Source organism: Numida meleagris, chromosome 1, assembly GCF_002078875.1.
Source record: "Numida meleagris isolate 19003 breed g44 Domestic line chromosome 1, NumMel1.0, whole genome shotgun sequence".
Classification (NCBI taxonomy): domain Eukaryota; kingdom Metazoa; phylum Chordata; class Aves; order Galliformes; family Numididae; genus Numida; species Numida meleagris.
The window spans coordinates 51,426,673-51,444,148 of NC_034409.1; the positions used below are offsets into that span (position 1 = coordinate 51,426,673).

Below are 17,476 nucleotides of genomic sequence, written 5' to 3' on the forward strand. Positions count from 1 at the left end.
TGTGCCACACTCTTCTGCTTTATCCAGATTCTTCCATTTTTCCATTCTCAGCCTTCCCTCTGCCCAAAGTAATGGAGAGGCAACAGAAGTGGCATTTTAAACACTTGGCTCCATCCACCAACAATTGGACAAAGCAAAGAGGCAGGATGGGATAAACTGCCTTTCTGGAAACTTCTGTTTGACGGCGAGGGTCACACCCCCTCAATGGAGCTCAGAGTCGGGGGTCATTTTACATCTGCCTTTGAGGAAGAATGGTGGGAAGGGAAATTTAGCTCCGATGAGCTAATTAAATATATATATAATTTCCACTCTGCTACCAAGAAGAAGAAAAAAAAACACACACAAAAACCCCTCGGAGCAGCTGCTAGGTCATTGTTTGTGGATTTAAAAATAAAAGCTTCTTGGCATAGGTTGCCGAGATGGAGGCAGTGTCTTGCGCTGTCATTCCAGAAAGGGAGAGCAAGTGAAGGAGGGACGAGGCCAGGTGAGGATAGCTCAGCCCAGCTACGTGTTGCTCAGGTGTGTCTTGGCTCTGAAGCCTCTTTTCCCTCTGGCTGGCTTAGGTAATCCACATCCTGCCCAGATGGTGTGCCTCACCAGGGACAGATTTACAGGCCCCACGCCCTGAAGAGCTGGGAATGTCCTGCCAGGGGATGGTGAATGGTTGTTGGCACCCCAAGGGCACCAGTGTGACTCCATGGCCCAGCTAGGCTCTTCTTGTTCCTCACTGCTCTGCCCAGGGACATGGGGCTTCAGGTGAGCTCATGTGCTGCTGCTGGCCTGGGCCATGCTGTGGGCGTATCTCTGCCTGGTCTTAGAATCAGTCGTAGAATCATAGAATCATTAAGGCTGGAAAAGACCACTAAGACCGTCTAGTTCAACTGCCATGCCCACTAACCACATCCTTCAGTGCCACACCCACACAGTTCACACAGTTCTTCAACACCTCCAGGGATGGTGACTCCACCATGTCCCTGGGCAGCCTGTTCCAATGTGTTACCTTGTCCCCTGCAGTCCTGGTCCCCTCATGGGTTGCTCTGGATGGATTCCATCCCTAAGCTGCTGGTAGCTTGGTCCTCAGGATGCATCTTGGACCTACAGTGCGTCTCCTGCTGGGCCTGGGTCTGAACCATCACCATCATCTGAGGAGTCACCCTTTGAGCCCAGGCCTCCATAAGGTGTGAGAACCCAACCTGCTGGTCATCAGAACCTTGGGTGCACCACTGTGCCCTGTGGGCCTCAACAAGACCCACCTGGGACTTGCACCAGTTTTCACGGTCCCATTTAACTCAAGCCGTGCTGTAGGTGCACCCATGGCTGGTCTTGTCTCCTGCTCTTCAGGGTTACTGACTGGTTTTCTCACATGGGTTCTAGACTCACTTTGTAATGTGGCATCATAGAATCACAGAATGGTTGAGTTGGAAGGGACCTCAAAGCCCACCCAGCCCCAGTAGCCATGCCGTGGACAGGGCTGCCACCCACCAGCTCAGGCTGCACAGGGCCCCATCCAACCAGGCCTAGAACCTCCAGGGATGGGGCTTCACCTCTGGTCCTGTCTCTGTCTCTGCTTGAGTGCTGTGGGACTGCGCCTAGATCAGCAGGGTCACATCCTGGGCTGGTGTCACTTCTTGGGTTGGGATCCCCCAGCTCCTGGCTTGTTCCTCTCTTGTGCAGCAGCCCCACTCTTGCTTCTGGTTGCAGGCCAGCTCGTGGCTGGCGGCCTCATCTCCAGCAGCCTCGATGCTGATTTTTCCCTCCCCGCCCTGCTGCATCCATTAGCCTGATGCTTTCTGGCACCAACTGCACGTGGGATGGGAGACCTGAACTTTTCCATTCCCCCTGCCCTGGTGGGCGCAGCCCCACTCTGTTTCTCTGCCCGCTCACGTGGTGTTGGCTGGGGCTGCGGTGTCCATCCCCATCCTCGTGAACACCCAGCACTGCTCCTTTCCCCTCCTGTCCCACGCCTGGATTGCTGTCCTTGGCAGAGGCGAGCATCACTTCAAAGAGCTGCCCCTATATTCTTGGCAAAAGAGAAATAAGAATTTAAAAAAAAAAAAAAAAAAAGGCTTGTAACTCCCCCCTGCCAGATTACGCAGCCAGGGAAAGGGAGCAGAGCGTGGGAGAGAGCCTGGCTGCCTTCAAAGTCCTGCTCCATCCACCTGCTCGCTGCTCCAGTGCCCAGCCGGGAGGGTCTGCCCAGGCACCCCCCTGCCCACCTGCCATGTCCCACTATGGGAACAGACCTCTGCACCTCCGGACACCCCACTGATGCACCGGTGCGCTGCCATTGTCCCCCCGCTGGCAGTGTGCAGGGTTGTCTGCGCTCATGTCCAGGGCTTCTTCCTCCCCGGGAGCAGGACAGAGAGGCTTCCCGCCTGGGCGCTTCAGACAAGGCTGTTGGTCAGGAGCTGTTGGCTCCCTCCTCGCCGCGCTTATGGGAAAGCCTTTTTGTTTAAAGTGGAAAACAGATGAATAGATTTCCCTGACACCCAGCTTATCAGGCATGGGCCCAAGGGAGTCCCTTGTTTAAACACTGGGAGTACACTGCAGGATAATACTCCCCTGCCCTCCTGGCTTTTTCTTTTTTTTTTTTTTTTTGGTTGTGTTGGGTTTCTTTTTCTACCTTTATCTGCTCTTTCTGAGCCCCTTTCTTCTGTGCCAGACCCACTCAGGGGAAGCGGGAGGATGGTGAGGGTCTGTGCAGGGTCTGGAGCACAAGTCTGATGGGGAGTGGTTGAGGGAACTGAGGTTGTGCAGTCTGAGAAGAGGAGCTCAGGGGAGACCTCATTGCTCTCTACAAGGACCTGAAAGGAGGTTGTGGTGAGGGAGGGGTCAGCCTCTGCTCCCAGGTAACAGTGATGGGACGAGAGGTGATGGCCTCAAATTGCTCCAGGGGAGGTTCAGGTTGTATATTAGGAAGAATTCTAATTCAGAGAAGTCTATTTTCCAAAAAAGTGGTGCTGCGCTGGCACAGGCTGTCCAGGGAGGTGGTGGAGTTACTGTCACTAGAGGTGTTTCAGAACCGTGTGGATGTGGCACTGAGGAACATGGTCAGTGGGCATGGTGGGGATGGGCTGGAGGTTGGACGAGGTGATCTTAGAGGCCTTTTCCAGCCTAAATGGTTCTGTAATTCTATGATTCTATAAGGCTTGGCATGAGTGCTGGAGCAGCTTTCTGCAAGGGAAAAGCCTGGGGCCAAGGATGGCAGCAGGTGGAGATACCGGGATGGAGCACGGGTACACCATGACACATTCCCACAGGCTGAGGTGGGAACGTTCCCTTTCTCCTGACCTTAAGTTTCCCTACCCTCCATGCATATGTAAACTGGTGAGGCAAAAAATGCCCTGCTCTCCCCCCCCCCCCACAGAAATAGAGTCGGACTTGGAATTCCCCTCTGTCTCATGGCTGGGGACACAGGGTCTCGCTGGTGATCTCAGCCCAGCAGAAACCTTTCTGTGCTGAGGGCAGGCAGCAGCGGAGCAGGAGGCTGGGAAGGAGGAGGGGAGCCATGGCAGGAAACCAAGAACACATCAGACACTCTAAATTTAGATCTTTTTATTCAGCTCGGACAATATTCCTTGATTTCTCATTGTTCGGCAGAGGGCAGAGGGCAGGGGATCTATTGAAAGGCTTTGTCCTGAGAGATGCCACTTTGTCTGGGCACAGGGGGGCGGAGGAGCCGCAGAGTGGGGCGGATGGGGGCACGCGTCCCATTGCTCCAGTGATGCTCGGGCACCTGCGCAGTCCCACTACCCTCAGGGTACCCCCTGTGCCCCATCCATGCCGGTGAGCACCGGCTGCAGGGCCCCACGGTGAGCGGTCCCCGTGCCAGCGGGGCAGCGGGCGCAGGGTGTGTATGGTAAATACACACCCGCTCTATACGTCTCGCTGCCTTTCCGGCACTGCAGCTCAAAGTCTATTTTTAAACTCCCTCCTTTATTACACATGCCAGCAGATAGCCACGGCCTGCCCACCCCCATAGCAAGGTGCTGTTCTATTGTGTGCCCAGCACAGGGACAGGGCACATGGTGGGCCACCGACCTCCTCCTCTGCCTGTAGCCATTGGGCAATCCAGGGTGCCCGGCTGCGTGCGTGCTATTGCAATGCAGCTGCAGGGTGCACATTGCCTGGGATGACGGCTGTGCAGAGCCCGTAGTTGATGGCAGGTTGACGGGAGTGGGAAGCAGCATCACCAAAGCCATCCAAACTGGGGTGGGCACAGCCAAACTGGGTGGGCAGGAGGACCTCATGGGGCTTCCCCTCCCCAGCCCGCTCTCTGCCCTGACCCCACGAGCAGTGCTCGTAGCACGTCTTGCTTCAACACACACGCAGCAATAGCAGGTGGAGGGGGAGGCAGAGCCGCTTGCTTTTGGTTTTCGACCCTCATATCTTCATTTCACATCATGAGTCATGTTACGTTCTGAGCTGAGTAACTGCTGGGGCTATTTTTACTCCAGCTCAGCGAGCTTCCTTCTCGCTGCCGCCACCGCCGCTTGCTGCACACCCAGGGGCAGAGGATGGGGATGAGGTGAGTGGAGGGGCTGCGGGTGAGGGATGGGGCCAGGGGTGGGAAGGGGGAAGGCTGCCCACCTCCTTGCCCTGGGAACAAAAATAGCCGATGCCTCATCAAAAACAGCAGCTGACCCGCGGTGCGTGGTGCATTCACACACACGTATATATATTTGTTACACCGGGAGAGGGGAAAGGGGGGAGGGAGAGAAATTCCTTTCGAGTGCTATTCACCAGTCTGGAAAAATAAAGAAGGAAAGCAGAACATTTTTTCCTTTCATCAAAACAGGAAAGAGAGGGGGAATGGGGTGGGGAGCAGATCCATAGACATAATGGATGGTTGCCAGAGTAAGGAAATTGTTCCCTTCTACCCTAAACTTGGGGGGGTGGGAGAGAAATATCTGGTGGTGTGAGCAGAGAAGGCTGCACTCCCTCCTCCCCACTGTATGCCTGCAGGAAAGCAATGGGAAATCGGTGTCCCTGAATTCTGCTCGACTTGCATGCTCCTAGAATCATAGAATCATAGAATCGTTGGAGCTGGGAGAGACCCTTATAGGTCATCCAGTCCCACTCCCCTGCAGTGAACTGGGACACCTACAGCTCAGTCAGGTTGGTGGTGGGTGGTGGTGCTTTGTTTCTCCTTCACCCCAAGGGCTGGCACAAGCCCACTCCTATCTCCTGCTGTCAGGGTCAGTGCTCTGCCCCAGGGATGTGTCGTGCTCACCTTCGCCAGGTTTCTGTTGGGAAGGGGTGAGCTGACAGACAAGGTGAGGGGCAGGAGGAATTCCTTTGCCACGGAGCTCCCGGAGGAAGCCTGGCAGGTCCCATCAAACTCCTTGCCCTGGGGTCAAGTGCTTTACTCATCCTTGGAAAGCACTTTCCCTGCCAGCGCCAAGGGCAAGGAGGCGAATTGTGCAAGCCCTGCATGCCCTGAGGCTCTGCCTTTCTCAGGCACCAGATATAAACAGCAGGCTGCCTGCCTGTCTCTGTCTCCTTCCTTCACTCCTCTTCCCCTTTCCTCCTGTTTTCCTCCGATAGACTAAACCCAGCCGACAGGAAGCCACGGCAGCTCCATCCCGATGGCTCTGTTTGGGATAAACCCAACAAGACCATTCCCCACGGCGTAAAACTGATGCACTCTGAGAACCTCCCCCTGCAAAGCTGCTCTCCTCCATTGACGGCAGCCACAGGGAGAAGGTGGGGGATGGCTCACCCCGCTCTGGGAGCAGTGCAACACCTAAACTAGGTGCCTCGAGTGGGCGGGCTGACTACACGCGAGCTGTCAACACCTCCTCATTTCTTTCCATTGATGTTTTGCAAAGTAGGATTCATCACCAAGAGGCTGAGACACCTCAGCTGTTCGGATTGAGCCTTGCTTTCCATTGTGAGCCCTGTTTTGCTTCCTGCTGTTTCACAATACTCAAAAAAAGGGGGGGGGGGGGCGGAGGAAAAGAAGATATCACCCTCACATCATGCCTCTGTGGATGGTGGAGAGTAGATCATTTTTTCCACCAATGTAAGATGAGGGGATGGTGGCCTCACATCAAGGAGCCATGTGTTGCTCTAGGGCATGTCCTGACCTCCTCCCTCGTGATAAGAAAATAAGTGAAGAGATGAGCACAGCTGTTCGCAGCTGGGGAGCTGTAGTGGTGGTGAAAGTGTTTGAATAAGAAACCCCACTACAGGCTCTTGGGAGATCTGTTTTTGTTGCAGTTTGCCCAAGGGGCCACTGCCAGCTACCGTGTTTGCAACGGGACCTTGTCAAGTTGCAGTGCTCCAATGGGACATGGTCTGGCCACTCTATGTAGCCTTGAAGCATCTTCCACTGCAATGCAATCGCACTGGGCTCCAGGTGACTCTGTGCTCCACCGTGACGTCTGTGGCACTGATCATAGAATCATAGAATCATTAAGGTTGGAAAAGATCATGAGGACCATCTGGTCCAACCATCACCTCATCCCCACCATGCGCACCAACCATGTCCTCAGTGCCACATCCACATGGTTCTGGAACACCTCCAGGGACGGTGACTGCACCACCTCCCTGGGCGGCCTGTGCCAGTGCAGCACCGCTCTTTCTGAGAAGAATGTTTTCCTAATATCCAACCTGAGACTTCCATTGAGGGACTTGCAGGCCTCCACCCCACAGGCCATGATAGGGGACAATAGTGGTCCCTATTAAATTTATGGGTTCATAGGGTAGATCATGAGCTGATTTCACAAAAGCAAGAGAATAAAGGGAACACTAATCTCAGGGCACAGCAGGGTTGAGCGCGTGAGGCCCTGTTGATCTCAACTGCAGTGAACTTGGTGGAGTGAGACTGGCATGGTCTGAATCTCAATACCTCACTGCAGAAAAATCTGTTCCTGTCTTAAAAGCAGAAAGAGCAAGGCAACACGGCTGAAGCCCGAGCATATCGCATATCGTCTTGCTCTATTTCCAGGCAGGGTCATAGGTAGATGATTAGTCAAATTCCAAACATCCTCTTCCTTGCTGTCTGGAGATTCGGCGGGGATTAGCTTTTTGTTTCTGATGTCGAGCTTCTAAAAACCGCCCTGCATCATCCACGTGAAAATAAATAACTCTATTTCTATCCCAGCTCACATGAAACATAGCCGGATATTATTAAAAAAAAAGCACGTAGCCCCCTAAAAGCAGGCCCTGCAGCAGCTCTTGCTCCTACCAAGCAAGAAAATTAGCAGCACTCCCTGCTAGCTGCATCCTTCTCCTCTCTGATGGTGACAGATCTCCCTGCTGAGGAGTTTAATCAGCCCTCCCACGCGCAGGCTGTTCTGCCCTGGCACGGCGGCCAACACTATGGCACGGGGCAGCCTTGCACAACTGGGACGAGGCCACACAAGTTGCTCCAGAGCTCCTCAAAGGGCACATCATGAACATTAAACATATTATGGGGTCACCCAGAAGCTGGTTTGGCCATCCTACATCTTCAGTGTTCCCCCACTGACCTCTACGGTTATGGTCTTCCTTCAGCTGGTGCCACCTGGAGTGAGGTGAGGTAGACCCAGATCCTTCCCCAATTCCTTTTTTGGAGCCTCCCATAGATTTAGCCCAGGTAGACAGTAGGGCAAAAGCTCCACCATACTGGGGGGGCTGGAGAAATAGCTGGTATGCTATGGAGAATGAGTGGAATTCTAAGAGTGTCCTGAGGAATTCAAGGTGGGAAAAGGCTAGCGCTGCTGGAGCATCTAAGGTGAAGTCCCTGCTAAAGTGTCTGGCGGTAGACACAAGAGCAAAGGTATGTGCTGCATTTCCACTTCCTCCCACTTGAGCTTCAGGCTGGGACTGAGCAGCCTGAGGGACTCCCAGGACACTCCTCATGTCCCACTCATGCAGATTCCCCGGGCTCTGGGGCTGGCACAGCTCTGCTTAATGCCCCATTGGTGGGGAAATCCTCCCCTCATCCTCTGGGGCAGGGGCAATTGCCGGTGATCCTATGCAACACATGGGCATCTCGATCCCTCGCAACACAAGGGGATCTCGATCCCTCGCAACCCAAGGGCATCTTGACACATTGCCCGACCATAGGTCCTTCCACTTTGTGACTGACTTGCGTGTCTCTGAAAGGGAAAGCTATAGAGGGCCCCCAAACCCATTATGACCTTCCAGACCAACCCTTGGGACCAAAGTCAGGTTGGGGGCAATACTATCCAACCTGGAGGCGTTGTCATGCCTACTATGCAAGGACGCTCGATGACACCTCGCACAGTGTATATGTGAGTGCTGGCGTGAGGTGGCGTGTTTCAGAGAGGATTGGCTGCATGAGAAACCCAGATAGTCTGAGAGCGAGTGTGTGATGCTGCGAGATGAGGCCATGAGGGTGTGCGCATGTGAGAAAGGAAGGGAGAGGGGGAGAGTGAAGGAGAACACATGGATGCCCAGGGATGTGTGAATGAGATGAAATCTGCACGTAGCCGAGCATGCGACGTAGCAGAGAGGAGGAGAGGGAGATGCTTGGGATGCAGAGCGATCGCCTGCTGAGTGCCTGCAGTGCATGACACTGCAGGAATGCGTCGGTGCAGAGCAGGCTGCACAAAGACGTGCGCTTTGCAAGTGTGCAACTCCACACCGGGAGATCGCCTGTATGCACATGAGAGGGCGTGCGTACGTGTGTTTTTGCAATAGGTTGTGACTCTTCCCTGAACTCACCTGTTAGCAGCATTCCCTCCCCCTCAGCACACTGCAGCTTGCTTAATTTCCCCTCAGATGTTTATTACATTGTGGGGATAATCACGCGGCAAAACACCTCCCGGTGCCACGAGCAACACCAGATTGCCTCGCGGCAACGTTTCGATTTCTCCGGCTCTTTTTTTTTTCCTTGCTTTTTTTTTTTTTTCCTGCACACAAAGAGAGGCAGCTATGAAAGCCGCCTCTCTCCCCGCAGCAAGTGTTGTTGCAAGGAAAGGAGCCGGGGGAAACGGGCTCCCAAGAACCCGGGGAGAAAAAATAAACTCCCGTGCTGGGAACTCCGCTTTGCTTATCTCTACCCCAGGAGGAAGGAATTGCTGTCCCTGCTCCTCCAAGCCACGTTAAAGGGGGTATCATAGCGTTAGTCATTTTTAATTAATTAATCATTCCACTGAACACACTTTTATTTTGTCAGCCAGGAACAGCAGCTAGATTTTTACTTGATACCCAGCCAAGAGGAGGATGGCAAGTTATGCTCCACCCATCTCTCCTTTATAAAAGCTGCAGCCCCGGGTGCCAGTTCAGTCTCTCCCAGCTCGCCGCTACAATAAAGCCTCACCAGCTCGCGCTGCTCCCATTGCATTTCACTTTTTTTGCTTTTCCCTCAGCAGGGTGCAGGAGGTGGCCGGGCTCTGAGGCTCATCAAAGCTCACACACACAATCCGGAGCAATAAAACCCCTCTGATTGCCCTCACCTGTCTCCAACCCAAAGCAAAACCAATTGCTGGCGTTGCGGAAAGGGACGGCACCAGAGCCAGCGCCCGGCACGGGGATCCAATCTAAAAGAGAAGATCCGATCTAAATGGGAAGGTCTGATCTAAAGGGGAAGATCTGATCTAAGGGGGAAGATCCAATCTGCAGGAACGTCCGAAGGAACAAGACGAAAGAAAAAGAGAATTTAAAAACAAAAAGGAGACACTGAGGAAGACTTTATTTTTGGAATTTGCACCAAACTTTGGAAAAGTTGTTTTTATTTTAATACTTTTTTTTTCCCCCAAGAACATTGCTACCCGCTCCTAAAAGCTCTGCTTTTTCAATACGCATGCATTTAAGAAAGCAAGAAGACCAAGAGGGAAAATAGCACGCGGACCACCTGCTAAGGATCCACTCAGTGGAACGCATTGCTGGATGCCCGGTGCTCGGAGGGGCTTCTCCCCACCCACCCTATGAGATAGCAGAGCCCCCAGCCCTGCTCCCCGCACCCCCCCCAGTGCAGAGGCGATGGGGACCGGCAGCCTGCTTGCTGCCTGAGGCTGGCTGCCAGTGCTTCCCTCCTGGGGCTCTCCGTCCATGTGCCCGCAGCTGGCGGGGCCTGAAGCCGGCATGAATTTCGGCGTGGTCTTCGCCGTCATCCTCTCCCTGCCCCTGGCCCGCCTGGAGGTGAGTCCCACAGAGAGGAGCTCGGAGGGGGAAACGGGGAGAGTGGGCGGAGGAGCACAGTGGGGAGGGGAGCTCGGTCATGCTGCCACAGATAGTGGAGGGCTGCGCCTGTGGGGTGTGAGGGCTGCAGGGTGTTCTGCCCCAATTCCTCAGGAATATGGGTCAGGGCTGAGGCTGGGAGGAGGCTGCCCTGTGGGTATTCTGGCACCTGGAGCCCTGGGACCCCAAGGCATGCTGTGTCCTTTGGTCTCATGTAGGATTTTGGTGATGAGGCACAGGCTGCCCAGGGAGGTGGTGCAGTCACCATCCCTGGAGGTGTTCCAGAACCGTGTGGATGTGGCACTGAGGACATGGTCAGTGGGCATGGTGGGAATGGGCTGGCAGTTGGACTAGGTGATCTTAGAGGTCTTTTCCAATCTAAATAATTCTGTGACTGAAGGGATCAAAAAGACGCAGTGCTCAGTTCCCATCACAGCCCTACACAATCAAGCCATGTGTCAATGAGCAGCTCAGCTGCTGTCAGAGGAAATCTTCCACCCCAACTTTCCTCCCTTTGATTCATGTTTGTCTCTTCCTTCTCCATTTTCAGGCAGTCCCACTCATGGGTGGCAGGGAAGGAACCAGATAATGGCATCACCGCCCCACAGGCCCCTTTTGCCCAAGCCACAAAGGGAAGCAGCTAGTGCTGTGGGCTTCCCAGTGGTTAAGTTTGTTTTTTGCAGAGGATGACATCTCCTCTGTGAGTCGCTTAGATTTTGCTCTCCTATGCAATACCAAACATCAGCTCTGGTTGGTGCTGGGGTAGGGCAGATGTGCCCAATCCCAGGGCACTGCTGTTCTGCAGGGTTAGGGCTTGGCAATTCTGATTCTCCTCTGGGTTTCTTATGAGGAATAGTGATGTTCATCATTTTATGACTGGAGAACTGAGAAGGTCTCTCCTTGAGCAGGCAGATTCACGGAATCATTAAGGTTGGAAAAGTCCTCTAAATCACCTGGTCCAACTGTCAGCCCATCCCCACCATCCTCACTGACCATGTCCACAGTGCCACATCCTCACAGTTTTGGAACACCTCCAGGGATGGTGTCTCCACCACCTCCCTGGGCAGCCTGTGCCACAGCCCGATCAGTCCCAACATCTGCTTCAAGGGTGGCATGTCACCTCTGCACCAGGAGCACAGTGTGACTCCTACCAGGCTGCAAACAGTCTGCATCCTCCGGAGGGGGCTTGCACTCCCACTCAGCTCTGCCAGGGAAAGCGCAGCAGAGATTGAGACAGGGTCTCCCCAGTCCCTCTCCCTTTTCCATCACACGCACCGGGTGCTGGAGGGCCCTGGAGCCCCTCCAGAGGGAAAGAGCACGCACCCCAGCGGGAAAATATTTGCCAGTTGGAAAGTGAGAATGCAAACCAATTTGCATTTGCCCCGTGGGCTGCAATAGCTGCCTTGCAACATTTACGGAGATGGGCTGAGCCAGGCGTGGCTTTGCCTGGGTGAAGCCCTGTTGGCAGGGCTTTCTGGAATTCCCAAGGAATGGGGTGCGGCTGAGCATTCACCAGTAGCCTGGGCTCTGCTGTGCCTCTTCCCGCTGGGAGGTGGCGGGGATCATCCCAAGCATCAGGTAGTGACAAGGACACTGAAAGCTAAGGCAGCTGGTGATGGATGGATGGATGGATGGATGGATGGATGGATGGATGGATGGATGGATGGATGGACAGATGGCATGGCATGGTATGGCACAGCATGGCATGGCATGGCATGGCATGCCAGGGGTGAGCTGGTGGATGGAACCAGGAGGCAAGTTGTATGCGTGCTTTGTGCCATGGCAACGTCCCACGTGGAAGTGGTTCTTGCAAGGAGGGCTGTCTCCCGCTGCCAAGACCCCTGGCATAGTCAGCATGGAGATTCTCATAAAGTTCCCTCTGCTGGGCAGAGGGGCAGATAGCTGGGTGCTCCCCTACCTGAGCCCAGCACATGGGTGCATAGAAACAGTGCCCAGAAAGAGAGCTTGAGCATCTCCTCAGCTTCTTTCTCCAGGCTCGGAGGGTCTCCCTTCCCTCCCTGTTGCACAGTCTTTACTCTCTCCTCCATATCATCTCTGCTAAGGGTGGAGATGCTGCACCACCAGGCAGGACTCAGCAGCTCTTGCCCACACATTGGGCCTTTCAGCATCCCCGGTGCTCAAAATCCAACGCTGGCAGAAAGCTCCAGAAGTGGTGAGGCTGGGGGCAAGGCCAATTTTACAGTGACATAGGACAGAACCAGCTTGTGGCTGCATGCACGTGGGTTCTCAGCAACCTGAGCTGCTAAGATCTGGGAGGAGGTCCTGTCCTTGCACCCACAACCTGCCCATGGCTCTGCTGTAGGACGTGCATGGCACTGAGAGAAGGGGAGGGGAAGTCCCTGTGGGTGTAGTTCGGGGGAGAGCCAGGCACTGGGGGCAGAGGGAGGGAGGGAAAAACAAACTTGCTTTCTTCTAGGAATTCAGCAGCCATGCAGGAATATGGGGCCAGGCCTTGGGGCACTTGACAGCCAGCCAGGAGTCCATTGAGACAAAAGTCATCTTTGATCTGCCGCGCAGTTAAAAAAGGAGATTGTTAACCTGTGTTAGACAAATAACTCCGAGGAGCTGTTAAGCAGGAAAAGCACCAGCTGCTTGGGCTGTGCTGCCGGGGATTCCTCCTCCTGCACTGCTCCCCACCTCCCGACCCCATGCGATCAGGTGGAGCTGGACCCCAAAACCTCCCCATCAGGTACCCCTAGGTGTGTAGCGCTTGGTTGGGCTCAGGAGCCAGCAGCAAGGTGACACCCAACCTTGTCACACCTGCCCATGCTCTCCCCCAGCGGGTGGTGGAGTCTAAAATAAAAGTCCCATTTCCTACACGTATTAACTATCAGGAAGGAGCAGGGGCATCCGTGCACAGCAGTGTTCATGCACAAATGCTCTCAGCTGACAGGTGCAAGCACTAAAAAGCATTTCACCACCTGGTGCTGGGAATTGCAAATGACCGCTCCGTGCCGTGCGTGGTGCCCCAGAGCTCTCACTGCTGGGCTGCTGGTCCCGCTCGTCCTCACACCACGGGGTTGTCAGAAGGCATCTTCATTGCGCAGCGATTCAGTGATCCCTGAATGATGTGAGTCACTCTCTCGCTGTGCATCCATCACTGAGGCTGAGGAAGTGATGCCTGGGGCTCTGAAATCTGCATCCAGACCTGCTGTGAGATGTGACAGGGCCGGAGCGGGGCACAGAGGCTTGATGGGGACACCCTGCACCGCCTCTGCTTGTGTTGCCCCATGCGTGCAGGGCTCGAGGGGCCCTGACTTGTGGGTCCAGCTGTGTGCCTAACATCTGTCCCAGGAGGTTTCTGTCTCATGACATTCACCCACCATGTTTGTCAGCACATGGAGCACTCGCTCAATGCGATGGGAATGCTCCCACTGCCCCATCATTAGAGGTGATGGGTGGGTGGCCAAAGGACCCATGTGTTTGGGATTATGCCACCCACCTGCTGCTTTTCCCCAAGCAGAAAGGAAACGTTCTGCCCTGCAGCCATGCAGGCAAGGAGCAGCACTACACTGCAGGGACCACACACGTGCCACTGACCGCCCATAAAAGCCCACATGAAAATCCCGATGCTTCGCAGGCGCACGAGCCAAGCTCTGCTCTCAGTTACAGGGCACAGCCCGGGGCTGTGCCTCCAGCGGCATCCAGCACCCCGCTGAAAGAGCCGCTTTTCCGCATGAGTAGCCCTGAATGGAGAAAGCTAGGAGCTAAGCAAACACTCCGGCCAGCACTTTCCTCCTCTCTTTTTCTCCTCTTTCGGAAGTATGGTTCAATCAGTGCTTGCTTTCCCACACCACTCCTTTGTTGTTGAGTTCCACGCTGCCAACAGGACCCATTCGAGGTTGCGTAAGATTCCCAAGAGATTGATAGTGTTGCACCTGCCTGCAGGTCTATCACCCAATGCCTACAGACCTGGTTGTTGGCACCAGTACCTGATGACGTCCCAGATCAGCCCCTCTGCCCATTCCTGCTGTCCTCCCAGTGCCTGCAGTTGCACCGGAGCGGCGAACTCAGCTGCAAAGGTCCATCTGCCTCTCCGCCCCCCGGCTCTGTTTTTCAAGAGTATGCAAATGGTGGATATAATTGGGCCGCTGCGGTTTGAGAACACGCGCGTGCACACGCACATACACCCGATCGTCTCACAAAGCCTGCGAGGGAGTTTCATAACAGAGGGAAATATTGGGAAGGTTTTATCTGATAGCGTAAGGGAAGTCTGCTAAAACGCCTGTACTGCAGGCAGCAGGAATGAGGGGCCACCTGGAGAAGTTGTACGGTACCGGAGGAGGAAGCATTACTGACTGCTTTTGTCGCACTCGGGGCTTCACTGCAGAGCTGTGGCATTTCCTTGCATTTTTAGGGTCTAACAATCACTTTGGTAGTGGTTTCAGGCTCATGCTTTCATGGGGCCATGTCTTTCTCCCTGTTTCACTGGTTCTGCTGAGCCTTCCCCCACACTCCTTCGACTCCCCACGCTCCATGATGCAGCATTCGCACATCACCCCTCTAATGCTCATTTTCCTCCTTTTTTTTTTTTTTTTTCTTGTCATCTGGCAGGGGGACCCCATACCCGAAGATATTTATGAGATTTTGGGTGGCAGCTCCGTGCGTTCCATCAGTGACCTCCAGCGTGCCCTGCGGATAGACTCCGTAGGTAAATCTCCTCTTCACCAAACACTCCTCTCTCTGTTTACTTCGCTCTCTGGGGAGGAGGGAGGGAGCAATCCATCTTCAGCAGGCACACTCCCAGCAGACCCCCACTATCAATGCAGCAACCAGGGGCATGCCCCATGTCAGGGGATTGGAACTCAGTGATCTTTGAGGTCCCTTCCAATCCAAGCCATTCTATGATTCTGTGATTCCACGATTCTGTGATTCCATGATTCTCTGATTCCTTAACCACTCAGGATCCGAGCCCTGGGCACTTACACACCCAGTCCCCCTGAAACCTATGGGAGTTAGTCAAGTAGATGCCTCTGTGGATCTCCAAACCTTCCAGGTCTACAAAAATGACAGGAGATGGGCAAGGGGAGTACTTGGAACAGGGGCCAGCACTTCTCACCCTGCAAGGAGCACAGGCAGCAGGGCTTAAGCTGGCCAAGGGTCAAGTTAGGAGGTGGAGAAAGGCGAGGTGGAAGCAGGAGAAGAGGGCTGAGCAATTCTCTGCTTGAGCTTGCAGGAGAAGCCACGTGCCTGGGGGTGAAGTCGGGTTGGCCGGGGTAACCCTGCCTCACCTCCTGCCCCCAGATAAGAGCTCCGGGGGCTGCAGTGCCGCGGGGTCACTTGGCGCGGAGTGGTGGAGCGCACAGGGGTCGGCACGTGTGGGAATTGGAGCACGCGCCACGGCGGCTGGGCTGGCCCAGGAATTTATTTATAAACGGTCTCTTCAGAGCAAATTCCTTTCTATTCTAACCCTGCTCCCGCCTGTCGTCCCCCGGCCCCCCCAGCTCGCCTTCTCTCTCGTGTTTTGTCTGTTTGGAGCTTTGTAATCCTTGCCGAGACACTATCTACGGGGGAACAGAATTTCCTGCTTTTGTTTCCTATGCCAGTCCAACCACTGGCCCAGTCTCAAAAGCATTCCCGCTGCCTTTCAAAACGGCCCTGGAGGGGCGGGGGGGGGAACGCAAGGGGGAGGGCACCAGCTGCGTTCTGCTATTGTTTGCCTTAGAAAGAGGCGACGAGGCTCCCCACCACCGCCACAGCCGCTCCCTGCCCTCGCCCGTTCCCTCCTCCTCATCCACCAGCCGCACAATGGGGCAACTTCCAAAATTAGCCCCTCCGGATTGATTGTCCCAGGCTGGTCCCCCCGCCCCGAGCCTCTTCGGTGCCGGCCCGGCATGTAGAAGGACAACCTGAAGAGGGAGGGACTCGCTTTTTCAATAGGAGATTTGTTTCGAGTCAACAGTTGTTGCTATTTTTCTCCCTCCCTCTCCTCTCATCAGCTTAACCTTTGCGCGAAAGGCAGCCCCCACCCTTGCTGGATGCAATGCAGGATGGAGGGGTGGGGAGATGCGTGCGGTCTGTCATCTCCCAGAGCCCAAGGAACAGATACATCTCTATCACAGCCACCAGCTGCTTTCAAGGCTGAGAAATACAGTGAGCCTCTCTTGCTGGCTCCGAGAGCCAAAGGGTACAGAGCAGGCTAGAAAGCTTGGAGTCATCAGTTTCACTTGAGGTCCCTGGCACAGAGGACAGGGACTGGAGAGCCAGGATCAGGGGCTCCAGGAATCAAGTGGACTGAGATGTTGCTCTCCTGACCTTAAACAGTCCCATAGACCCAACAAATGAGGTGTGTTGGGTGGGAGTCATCTCCTTCAACTATGGCTGCCCATGTGCTAGACATGGCCACTCAAGACAGTCACCCAAACACCCTCTGTAGCCCTCGGAGAGCTGCAGATCTTTCTAGAGCATATAATACAGCTTCTATGCACATATCCCAAATCCTTCAGTAGTTGCTTCAGAGCTGAGCGGAGAGCAACATCCCAACTGGGAGGGCTGCACTCAGATAGCGCTGAGGAAGAGGGATGGGATGTGATGGGTATGGGAAGTCTGCTCCAGCACATACTGATAAACAGAGATCTTCCACTGGCCCCAGATCCCCTGTAAGAAAATTGCTCCCTTGATGCTGACGTCCATTCAGCTTCCTTCAGCTGCTAAAGCAGGCCAGAGAAGGAAAGAGCTGTGGCCGGGTGGGAGCTATCTCTGAGCGCAGCCATTGTCCGCAGCTCAGGAGGGGCTGCATGTTGGAGTGCTCCGTAGGGATTATGGGCATTTCTCTATTCAGCACTTCCTATGGGAAAAAGTGGAGGGGTGGGAGGGCCCTGCTCAGAGCCTGGCTGAATGCTATCTGCTTTCCTCTCCCATCGCTGACAGAGCTACCTCCAGCTCCTTCAGCTTACCGTAGAGCAGTAGAGGGGAAAAACAGCCATTTTAGCTTCGCTTTCATGTTCTGCTATCAAACTGACTCTAGCCTAGAGACTCTTAAGCTGGGCTGTGGTCTCGCTTGCCACATCCTGGTTGCAGAAGACCAATCTGAACCCCTTGGCTGCTTCTCTCCCACTCCAGGTCACAGCTGTGACCTTACTGTGGATTTACATATGCATGACACCCTAGGGCCTTGGCTTATCCCTTATCCCACACCTCTGCACTGTGCTGGGTGCGCAGAGTACAAGTGCCTGATGGTTGGACTAGATGGTCATGGTGATCTTTCCAACCTTCATGATTCTATGATTCTATAGTTCTATGATTCTATGATTCTATGATTCTATGATTCTATGATTCTATGATTCTATGATTCTATGATTCTATGATTCTATGATTCTAT

At 54.3% G+C, this 17,476-nt stretch overlaps 1 protein-coding gene across 2 annotated transcripts in view; it reads left to right on the forward strand.

The window, feature by feature from the left end:
- PDGFB (platelet derived growth factor subunit B) overlaps positions 9,222-17,476 on the forward strand; it is a 13,360-nt gene continuing 5,105 nt past the window's right edge. For both annotated transcript variants that reach the window (XM_021384901.1, XM_021384894.1), the window contains exons 1-2: positions 9,222-10,095; positions 14,710-14,806. In XM_021384901.1, coding sequence (XP_021240576.1) covers positions 10,006-10,095; positions 14,710-14,806 — 187 coding nt within the window. In that variant the 5' untranslated portion in view covers positions 9,222-10,005. The remainder of the gene's footprint in view (positions 10,096-14,709; positions 14,807-17,476) is intronic.